General features: G+C 39.1%; 1 protein-coding gene across 1 annotated transcript in view; it reads right to left on the reverse strand.

The window, feature by feature from the left end:
• The window catches only part of LOC132404969 (aquaporin-3-like), a 31,629-nt gene extending 21,569 nt beyond the window's left edge, over window positions 1–10,060 (reverse strand). Inside the window, exons 1-2 of the mRNA XM_059989606.1 lie at window positions 9,785–10,060; window positions 3,750–3,876 (exon numbers count right to left, since the gene is read on the reverse strand). Of these exons, the coding sequence (XP_059845589.1) occupies window positions 3,750–3,876; window positions 9,785–9,892 (235 nt within the window). The 5' untranslated portion in view covers window positions 9,893–10,060. The remainder of the gene's footprint in view (window positions 1–3,749; window positions 3,877–9,784) is intronic.
• Window positions 10,061–11,878: the final 1,818 nt, after the last annotated feature.

Genomic DNA, 11,878 nt, shown 5'->3' on the forward strand with positions numbered 1-11,878 from the left:
GGCAAAGTTGGAGGCAAGGGGTTACCGAGGAGAGCAAGTAGGTTAAGGAGTTAAAGAATCAAAGCTTACCTACCCAGCTAGACATCAACATGTTTCAGGAGGCCCCCTCAAGACAGCACCACTGCAAGGGTATCAGCATTATTAAATATATTCCACAACCTGTGGACTCACTTTCATGAGATCATGACTGCTCTACTACTCATGTTCTCAATATTTATTACTTATTTATTGTTGTTATTATTATTATTTCAGGTTTTTTCTTTTTTGTGTTTGCACAATTTGTTGTCTTTTGTACATAGTTTGTCCATTTTTGTTTTGTGCAATTTTTCGTTTATTCTATTGTGTTTCTTAATGTCCACAAGAAAATGATTCTCAGGGGAGTGTATGGTGGCATATACAGTATGTACTTTGATGATAAATTTGAACTTTGAAATAAAAATGCAACTCAGAAGAAAGTGACCGAAATTAGCAAGCAACAACATCATCCCACACAAGACTGACATGGAAATTGTATTGGAATGGTACATGTGACCAGGAGTGCCTGATCAAAATTCTGGGTTGGGACAGATGTGGTTAACCCAAAAATAACTGTAATCACATACCACTTGGAAAATTAGCAGTGTTCAGATGCTTAGACAGAAAAACAACAATCCTGCAATGGAACTTATTTTCCAAAACAATTTGACAATTTTGTGTACTGAAAGATTAAGATTAAAGACTAGCTTTAGTTGTCACTTGTACATTAAGACATATGGTAAAATGTGTCATTTGAATCAGCGACCAACAGAGTCCAGAGATTGTGCTGGGGACAGCCTGCAAGTGTTGTCATGCTTCTGGTGTGAACATAACATGTCCACAATTTACCAGCCCTAACACATACGAGGAGGGATTGATATGTTCATGGCCTAAGCTAGAAGGAGTCAATTTTAGAAAACCTAGCACATTTATTTTTCAACATAGTCCCCTCCTACGTTTACACACTTAGTTCAGTGGTCGTAGAGCATACAGATCTTGGACCTCCAGGAAATGACCACAGCAGGGGTGATTGATAAGTTTGTGGCCTAAAGTAGGCAATGAGTTATTAACTTCAAACTTTCTGCATAATCACTCAAAGAGTTGAACTGCACGTGCATGTAACGAGAGCTGTATAACTCATCTCCTTCTACCTTGGGCCACAAACTTATCAATCACCCCTGCTGTGTACACTTTCTGGAGGTCCAAGATCCGTATGCTCTACGACCGCTGGACTAAGTATGTAAATGTAGGAGGGGACTATGTTGAAAAATAAATGTGCTAGGTTTTCTAAAATTGACTCCTTCTACCTTGGGCCACAAAATTATCAATCACCCCCCCCCCCCCCCCCCCCCGTATGTCTTTGGACTGTGGAAGGGGATCGAAACACTTGGAGGAGACCCATGTAGTCACGGGGAGAACACACTGTACAAACCTTTTACAGACAGTGGCGGGTATTGAACCCCCAAATGCTGATTGCTGGCTGGGGTTGTACAGCATTTCACACCACCCCCATTTCAATTTCTTTTCTTCTTTCCCTTCCTTCCCTGTAACCTACCCAGTTTGGATGTCTGAGTGAGCAGTACCCTTTCTTCACACACTTGGACAGTCGTTTGAACACTGCACAAAATATATTAGCTGATTAAAATAGCATACTTGTATCAAGAAATCAAATAGGGTTTGACAACACCTTGACGGAATAATCCCCTACACCTGTTGTTAAATTCTAATTTCTTGTACCTTTCGAAAACTTTGCCCACAAATTTCTGAAACAGTAGTTAAGTAATTAGTTGCAGCTCGGTTTTTTTTAAATTTAATTATTCATTTTATTTAAAGATACCACAGGCCCTTCCAGCCCAATGAGCCACAACACCCAGCAACCCAGCTATCTAACCCTAGCCTAATCACAGGACAATTTACAATCAACAATTAACCTACTAACTAGTATGACTTTGAAATTTGGGAAGAAACTCACAGGGTCTAGGGGAGAACATACAACCTCCTTGCAGACAATGTTGGAATTGAACTCTGAACTCTGATCCCGAACTGTAATAACATCACGCATTGGGCGCGACCTATGCTTCTTTTTTACGAGGCCGAGTTGCTAGTTTGATACCCAACCCAGCATAGACGGTAAGCGTGCAAGGAGCCAGCAGGATTCAAATCTGGGACCACTTGCCTCAAAGTCCAGTGCGGAAGCCAACACACCACCGGCTGGCTAAATAATACCATGGCACTCTATAATATAGTTTATATTACAGTTTACAATTATCCACTTATTACTATTTATCCAGTTTGCAATTATCTTATGGATATTTCAAAGTTCAAATTAAATTTATTTTCAAAGTACGTAGAACATACTTCACCGTATACTATCTTGAGGTTAATTTTCTTGCAGGCATTTACAGGAAAATAAAGAAGTACAACAGGTTACTGAATATTGACTCTGAAGAAAGCTGCACACATACTGATGCACCATCAATAACTCTCGGAGATGGGAGGCAAATGATAGGCTTTTATTAGCTGCAAGAGACCACAATTAGCAGCAAGAGACCACCACACAACATCCTGGAGACTGAGGGAGGAGCAGTGCTTCCAATTGCCTTTATACAGGGGTCTGTGGGAGGAGCCACAGGAGCAGTCAGCAGAGGGGCGTGTCCAGACAGGTATATGTAGTTCACCACACATACTGACACGGTTCAGCACTCAATCATCACATAAAGGAAAAAGACAGAAAGGCATTCAAGTAGCTTTTCCTCCCATGATATCTTTAGGGACACTATAAATTTAACAACTGAAACAATTCCTGCACAACTGCTAAATTGTTATGATTTCATATCTGTGGTTATAAATTTCTTTTAAAATTTGTTCAAAAATTTGACTCAATATTTGCTTCCTCATAACCAATCCTTTCTTTAGTTCTCAGAGGAAGTGCTTTTCAGGCCATAAGACATAGGAGCAGAATTAGGCCATTTGGCCCATCGAGTTTCTCCACCATTCAATCATGGTGGAGCACTATTATCCCTCTCAACCTCATTCTCCTGACATCTCCTTGTAACCTTTGATGACCTGACTAACCAAGAACCTATTAAACTGCTTTAAATACTCAACAGTCTCCACAGCCATGCATTCCACAGCCACAGCCATTCCACAGATTCACCAACCTCAGGTTTAACAAAATTCCTTCTCATTTCTGTTCAGAAATGGATGTCCCTCTATTCTGAGGCTATCCCCTCTGATCCTAGATGCCCTAATTATAGGAAACATTCCCTCCAAATCCATTCTGTTTAGGCCTTTCATATTCAATAGGTTTCAGTGAGATCTCCCCTCATTCTTCTAAATTCCAGTGAGTGCAGACCCAGAACCATCAAATGCTCCTCATATTTTAACCCTTTCATTTCTGGAAACATTCTTGTGAACCTCCTCTGGATGGACCCACTCCAATTCCAGCACATCTTTTTTCAGATAAGGGGCCCAAAACAGCTCACAGTACTCCAAGCGTAGTCTGACCAATGCCTTATAAAGACTTGGCATTACTTCCTTTTATCCATCTTTCTATTTTTTACACTCTCTTCCTCCAACTATTCCAATTCATTGTGAAATAATTCAACCCACTGTGCCTGCAGCCACCCTGAGAGAGAGAAGGGCAGTGCGCGTGTGCACATATGTGTGTGTGTGTGAGAGAGAAAGACAGACAGAGATGGAAAGAAGGTGAGATTAAATATATGTAGACATACCTGACACTTGACCAGCTATGAGCACCCCAAGCATCACCGAAAAACCGAAGGCAAAATTAACCGTCAAAAACTGTCCGTGTGTACCTCTGCTGAGGGTAGCTTGTGCTAAAGCTCCACAACCAAATAGCTGTCAGGAGAAGAAATGGAAAGTATAATGCATTGTCTACTTGTCAGTAATATTCATTGTTTTTCTTTACATTCTTTTGATTTCCTTTCATAATGAGAAACAGTCTGAGCCATGGGGCTCTTTTTATTACCAGAATGTGGTCAATAGAGTACAGTACACACGATGCAATATATTGTGAAAGGTTTTACTCCATATTTATGCAAGAATGTTCTTGACAAAACCACTATTCAGCTTCAGTCGTTCTCTGTCAGTTGAGATTTCAGCCTATGAAGGCATATTCAGTCCCTTCAGCCAATTTCACCCATGCTGACCAAGATGTATATGTGCTTATTTGTCTGCAATTGGCCAATATCCTTCTAAACCTTTCCAATCCATGCAAACACATACCACCAAGCTAAAGAACTTCTTTCACGCTGATATAAGACCATTGAACAGTTTACTCATACAACAAGGTGTACTCTTGACCTCACAATCTACTTTGTTGTGACATTTTCTAATCGTACTGCTCTTGCTCTGTAACAGTAGCACTTTATTCTGCATTCTCTTATTGCTTTACATTGAATCTGATTCTGGTTTTGACCTCGGTGTACTGTTGTGATAAATTGATGTGTAAGAATGGTACACAAGTTTTTCACAGTGACAATAATAAACTAATTTATCAGCTTACCAACAATTTACCAGGACTTGGCCTCTTCTCATTGTTACAATCAAGGAGGAGGTAGAGGAGTCTGAAGGTGCACTCTAACATTTTAAGAACAGCTTCTTCTCCTCCACAATCAGATTTCTAAATGAACAATAAACCTATATGCACTACCTCAATAAATTTGCCCTTGTTTTGCACTATTATCAAGTTAATTTTTAATATGTAATTCCTATTGCAGTTTATAATTTTTTATTATGTATTGCGCTATACAGCTGACACAAAACAACAAATTTCATGATGAATGTCAGTGATATTAAACCTCATTCTGATTCTGAGTCTGAAGCCGAGATTTCACTGCTTTAAATTTCACATTTAAAATGGGTGAAGTTAATCTGGTGACATTCCGGTCACCTTGAGCACGTAAGATCCAATTTAAAAATTGAGGAACACCCTCTTCTCTTTACTCTGGGCATGTTGCAGCCTCCCAGGCTCAATCTTGATTTCTTGAGTTTTAACTCATTCATTCTCTCCATCGGTATGAGTACAGACCAACTCTGCTTGTCACTACTCTGGGTCAGTTTTTCTTGTCCTGTTTATAGAGTCAGTCTTGGTGGGCCAATAGAGTATTGCCAATGCTTTACATAGACCAAGGGCATAATGTACTGTAACTACTACTTTAACTTCTCCCATTAATCTATTTAATCTCCTGTTTACCCTATAAATGATTGGCTTAGAAAGTATCTGGAACACAGTGGAGAGAATTTTGTTGTTTGTGTTATATTTATCCTACCAGGTGGTAATAATGGGCTTAACTGGTTGTTCAGTCATAAACAATCTCTGGAGTTCTACAGTCGGCCCAGTGGATGTCAGCATCTCTGAAGTCGATCCTGTGTCCAACATATTGATGCAATTACAAAGTATTCATGACAGCAGCTGTGTTGCATTAGGAGTCTGAGGAGATTTGGTACGTCACTAAAGATTCTAGCAGATTTCTACAGAAGTACTATGGAGAGCACTCTAACTGGTTGTACCACTGTCTGTTATGGAGGGACCATTGCACAGGATTGGAAAAGGCTGCAGAAAGTTGCAAAGTCAGCCAGCTCCATCATAGGTACTAGTCACCCCAGCATCGAAGACATCTTCAAACAGCGATGCTTCAGAAGTGCAACAACCATCATTAAGAACCCCCATCACCTCTCTTTTCTCAATACTACCATCAAGGCAGAGGTATAGGAACCTGAAGACATACACTGAACATTTTCAGAAAAGCTTCTTCAGATTTTTGAATGGACAGTGAATTCATCAACACTGCTGTTTCTCTCTCTGCTTTTGCACTGCTCACTGAGGATAAATATATTTTGTTATAATCTATTTTTGTTAAGTATTACACCATACTGCTGCCACAAAACAACACATTTCTTGACATTTAATTCTGATATTAAACTTGATTCTGATACTGATTCTATTAATACAATACACTGAGGAACAATTACTTAATTCAAGATATTTTTCAGCAGTGGAAATAATTAACTCTTTAAATCCCTTTCCAAGAGAGAAAAAAAAGTTATTCAAGCAACTGGATTGCCACCTGGGGGCAGTTCATAAAAATAACTGAAATAATAACTAATATATTTTATGTCCTAGGATTAACAAGTCAAATTTATATGATGTTTGTAACAGAGTGAAAACCATCTCTAAATGAGAGATGAAATGAGAGAATGAGAGAAATTTCAGAGATGAAAGAATAAAACTGCTTGGTCAAAGACTGAGACATAAGTTCAAACCCTGTGCTTAAGAGATTGGTTTTAAAGAGAATAAAGAGTGATTGATTCAGAGCAAGCATAGTAAGTGTTAGACTTATGCGAGATAAGGCCATGGAAGGAGCTGCACTGGAGGAAATGAGTAAGGAGACGAGACCACAAGAGATTCTGCACGTGTTGCAATTCCAGAGTAACACACACAAAATGTTAACTTAACAGGTTAACAGGTAACTTAACAGGTCAGACAGCATCCATGAAGAGGAACAGACAGACTGTATTTTGGAAAGAGAGCCTTCATTAGGACTGGAAAGAAAGGGGGAAGAAGCTTTCTGACTTCTGACCCACCATTCTCCTTGCCTTTTCAGTCCTGATGAAGGGTCTTGGCTTAAAACATCGACTATTTATTCCACTCCATAGATGCTGCCAGACCTGCTGAGTTCCTTCAGCATTTTGGGTGGGTTACTGAAGAGAACTGAGAGCTATGGCTTTTGTAAAGGCTTGAGATTGACCAAGGATGTGGCTTTACTTTTCCAGTCATCTATACAATCCAGCCAACTCCTTCCAATGGTGTGCATTTGGCTATTTCCACAACAGCACCAGAGCGGACATCCCAGCATTAATGAGACTGAGACAGTGCTGAACCAGCGTACTTCAAAGGCAGAAGTGCTTGAGTAGGATCACTAAACAGGACAGAGAAACAGGCCTGGCTTTCTGCGCTGTTCTGCTTTCACGTCAGATCTTCAGGTGCAGAATCAGGCTGGAGATTCCTCCATAGATGCACAATATTTTTCAGGATGTATGAAGTCCTGCGGGCTTAGGCAGGCTCTATGAAGTTCAAATCTCTTCAGAAGGCTGCCTGCTGCCTTCCTAAGAAGGTTCCTCATGGAGAAAATAAGGAAAGCAAATGAGCGAAGTGCCTTGTCTCAATTGCAAGGGTTTCAGCAAAGAGATCTGAACTGATGGCATGGGTTATTGTGAATGACACCATATTGCCAACTACAGAGGGATTTTTGTCACAACACAGCTGTTTCAATGTGTGTGTTACCTCTGTTGTTTCAATTTTGCCTTCAGACTAGCCAGCATCTTATTTTGATTCCGATCTTCACCTAAAAGATCACTCCTACAGATAGAACCATTCCAGCAGCACCACTAATACCAATCCCTCCACAACCCATAGTCTTCGCTACGTACGGGTGTCATTTACTATTCATGAATGGACATTACACTGGGTCATGTCAGCTTGTGATTTTCTGCTTTATTGCTGGTCATCACACTCTGCTAGAAGTAGGAAATCTGGGAATGACACCTGCAGAATTTGAGAAGAAATTCCCCTCAGACCATGTGCAGGCAGATGGGATTAATCTGGATTAGCTTCATTGTAGCATAGACAAAGGGCCCGCTCTGTGCTGTACTGTTGCACGTTCTAAATGAGCAGACTGGCAGCCATTTTATGTGAATGTCTGAACGTGCATCCACTTGTTCTCTTTCATCAGTCACTGAGGCTGTCCTGGCATTATTTTTATGCAAAGCCGTAAGGAAGTCTACTGTAAATTCCAAGGATCTTGGCAGCAATAACTCTAACGTTAGTATCAAATAAGAGGTTTATGAGATGATAAGAGGCATAGGTTGAGTGGAGAGCCTGCACCATTTTCCCAGGGTGGAAATGGCTAGTACAAGAGGACATACTTTTAAGGTGATTGGAGGAAAGTGTAGGAGGGATGTCAGGGGTAGTCGGGGGAATCATGATTCAATAACCCAGCACCGTAGTGTATCTGCAGTTTGAAGACCAGTGATCTTGGAACCGCATTACCAAAACCCACATCATTACCCTATAGATGTAACCATCAGCCAGAACATTTAAAGGCAAAATTCACTTTCCCCATATTGTAAAAAGAAACTATTATTATTATTTATTTTTTTATTATGGATATATAGTACTGAATGGGCACTTCTGGCCCTTTGAGCAATGTTGTCTTGCAATCCCTCAATTTAATCTGACCCTAACTGCGGGGCAACTTACAATGACCAATCAACCGACTGTCTTGTACTTTGGACTGTGGAAGGTAACTGAAATACCTGGAGGAACCTCACACAGTCTCGGGGGAAATGTACAAACTCCTTACAGGCAGAATTGAACCTGGGTCACCCTTACTGTAAAGCATTGTGCTAACCACTATACTATCGTGCCAACCCATTAATTCACATCTGGGAAGAACTCTGCATTGGGAGATATTCAATAAATACATGAAGACACATTGCCAACAATCCCTTTCCCCTCTCATTTGCCACCTAACCTGCTGAGTTCTTTCAGGAGACTCTTTATTGCTTTTGATGACTATATATGTGAGTCTTAATGAGGGGTCTGGGCCCAAAATGTTGATTGCTTATTCAGTTCCTCCAGCATTGTGTGCCCGTTGCACTGGATTTCCAGCATCTGCAGAATCTCTTGTGTTTTTGATGAATATATGGTGGTTTGTTCAAATAAACTCTTCCGGAAACTAGAATAAGTAATCTAGCAATAAATAGAATAAGTATCCAAACCACATGAATCCTGAGATTGCCACCACTTGTTCAAATATCCCAAAGTTTAGACAAAATATTCATATATGTATTTGTAAAATTAGCTGTAGACAAAACAATATTATTTGTACTGCTAGGGAATGTTAATTTATATTGTACATTTGCTAATTTTTTCATTATTTACCTTATTTATCTGCAATAATAATGCATACTTCTAAAATCTGAAGCTGTCTGGTATTTATTAATAATCCTTTGACATATTTTAACAAAATATGTTTCAGATCTGATTGATTAACATGGAATATAATCACAGGAAAACATTAATTCTAGTTATCAAATAAGTTTGCAATCTAATGAAGGATTTCTAAATATTTCAATGAAGCAATACATTTATTTGATTTCTTTCAAAAACAGCTGAAATGAAATATCGCACAAGAAACAACAGTATGAAAATTGCCACTCAAAGTCTATTTTCCCTTCACCAACTTATTTGCATTCTCCCATTGAGTTCCATAAAATATCTAAAGTACCAAAATGCCAGAATTTGTTTTTTTTTAGTATGTTAAACTCTTCTGTTTAAAAGTTTAACAAAAATTATCCCTCTCTCCAAATGTTCAGGTTACCAGAGATGTGAATACCAGAGATCAAACTTTGAGACACTTTGTTTTATGAAGTAATCCTAAATAAGTAAAATGAAAGAGCACAAAATGGCTATAAAACTTTTAAAAAACACTCATTTTGGAATATTTCAATGATCACAAAGAATTTTTTTTTCAGGTTAGAAGTGTCAAGGGAATTTGCAAGAACAGTTTCCAGCAACTTTTTTTTCTAAATTTCAATTTCTTTTTGCAACGCTTTTTAATTTCCACATTCTAATTTTTACTTTGTGACAAACAACATCAAATGCTATCTTGCAAAAGAGTTACCACAATAATTAAAGTGCATGACACCGGTACTAAAGCAGAACATAAAGGAAAAAACTTACCACAAGAATTAACGTCCCTAAACATTCCGCAAGACATTGTCTTCCCAACAGATTCTGTATTTTGAATGAATTTTCAAGTTTTTTAATCACTGCCTTCTGTTTTCCCATTTTGAATGGAAGATTTAAGGTTTCAGTGGAGTGATCTTGGTGCAAACTCTGAAGCAGTGCAATTGGAAACTACCGGATCTCAGCTCCTGCTTTTAAGTACCTTGGAGTCCTGTGGACACCCTCAGGCGGAACCAGGTAAACACAGTCTTAAAGCAAGAGAGTTTGGAATTTATAGAACAAAACCATATTCAATAGCATATCACTGGATACGTTCACTGAGCAATGAGTTCATAATATATGCATGCAATCATATCTTAACAGTTCAATGTAGTATACACTAATCTTCAAAGTAATATTTTGTCTATCATCTGAAACTGCAGTTTCAAAGGAACAAGCTGTTATTCAGATATCCAGATGTACCTCATGGCTGCACCATAAATTCTGATTATACATGGGCTAATTTAAAAGCTGTCACTTACACCAAAACCCATAAAAAATAAGTATTGCTTAAGAAAATTACCTTGGAAGAAATCAGATTTTTTAAAGGTTAGCTTTATTTGTCACATGAACATCGAAACTGTGAAACGTGTCATTTCTGCCAATGACCAACACGTCAAGTCAAGTCACCTTTATTGTCATTTCGACCATAACTGCCGGTACAGTACATAGTAAAAATGAGACGCTTTTTCAGGACCATGGTGTTACATGCCAAGGATGCACTGGAGACAGCCCATAAGATTGCCATGTTTCCAGCACCAAAATAGTACGCCCTCAGAATCATGGACTGTTTGTTCTACTTCCATCAGGCAACTGGAGAAGCACTACACCAGGACCACCAGACTCAAAAGCAGCTACTTTCCAAAAGCAGTAAAGCTGATTAACACCTCCATGCACTAACGCAACCCTCCATACCCCTAACCACCACTACTTTATCATTTCCTGTCAGTCATCTTATAGATAATTGATCTATGAATATAAGCTATTTATACTTATTGCGATTTTTTAAAATCATTGTTCTTTATGTTAGTGTGTCTTTTACATACTTCATCAGGAAATGACACCAAACAGTCTTGAATCTTGAACCTCATGAAGAAATACATCATTGTTGTAATTACATTCACTCAAAACCATTATAATAACAGGCCTACGTGGATTTATTCCAGCAAAGCCTTAGTTTTACAACTCTCATCCTGGTGTTCAAATTCCTCCATGGCCTCACCCCTACTCTTGTATCTCCAGTTCAATAACATTTGTACTCCACTCACGCCTGTCTTTGCCATCCCCAGTTTGAATCACTCCACCAAGGCAGCTACAGTGTTATTCCCTCTTAAAAGCCATCTAACCTCAACATTGAATGTAATGCAGCACAGTACAGGCCCTTTGGCCCACAATGTTGTGCCAACCCTTTAACCTACTCCAAGGTCAATCTAAATCTTCCCTCTCACATAGCCCTTCATTTTGTCTTCCATCCATTTACCCATCTAAGAGTCTCTTAAAAGTCCCTCATGTATACCAGCATGCCGGCAGACCGCTACTCTCACCTTCAAATCTGTGTTAAAAAAATATCTCTGACATCGTGTCCCTAAACTCTCCTTCAAACACCTTAAAATTGCATCCCCTTTTATTAGCCATTTCCACTCTGGAAAATAGTCTCTGGCTATCTATGCCTCTTACCACATTCACCTCTATCAGGTCACCTCTCATCCTCCTTCGCTCCAAAGAGAAAAGCCCAAGCTTACTAACCTATCCTCATAAGATGTCCTCTAATGCAATCAGCATTCCAGTAGTTCTCCTCTGCAACCTCTCTAAAGCTTCTATATCCTTCCTATAATGAGGCAACCAGAACAGAGTGCAATACAGTACTCCAAATAAAACCTCACCTTTTGACCAAGTTTTTGGTCTTTAGTCTCTTTATGAGGCTACAGGCTGAAACTTCAATTTAATGCTCACATAAATCATTTTGCAGTGTATGTAGTTCATTGTAAGTGTTACATTAGTGCAAGTTAACATTGTAATGCTTGATATTTCAAGGTAAATGATCATCCA

This window comes from Hypanus sabinus, chromosome 14 (genome assembly GCF_030144855.1).
Source record: "Hypanus sabinus isolate sHypSab1 chromosome 14, sHypSab1.hap1, whole genome shotgun sequence".
NCBI classification, from domain to species: Eukaryota; Metazoa; Chordata; class Chondrichthyes; order Myliobatiformes; family Dasyatidae; genus Hypanus; species Hypanus sabinus.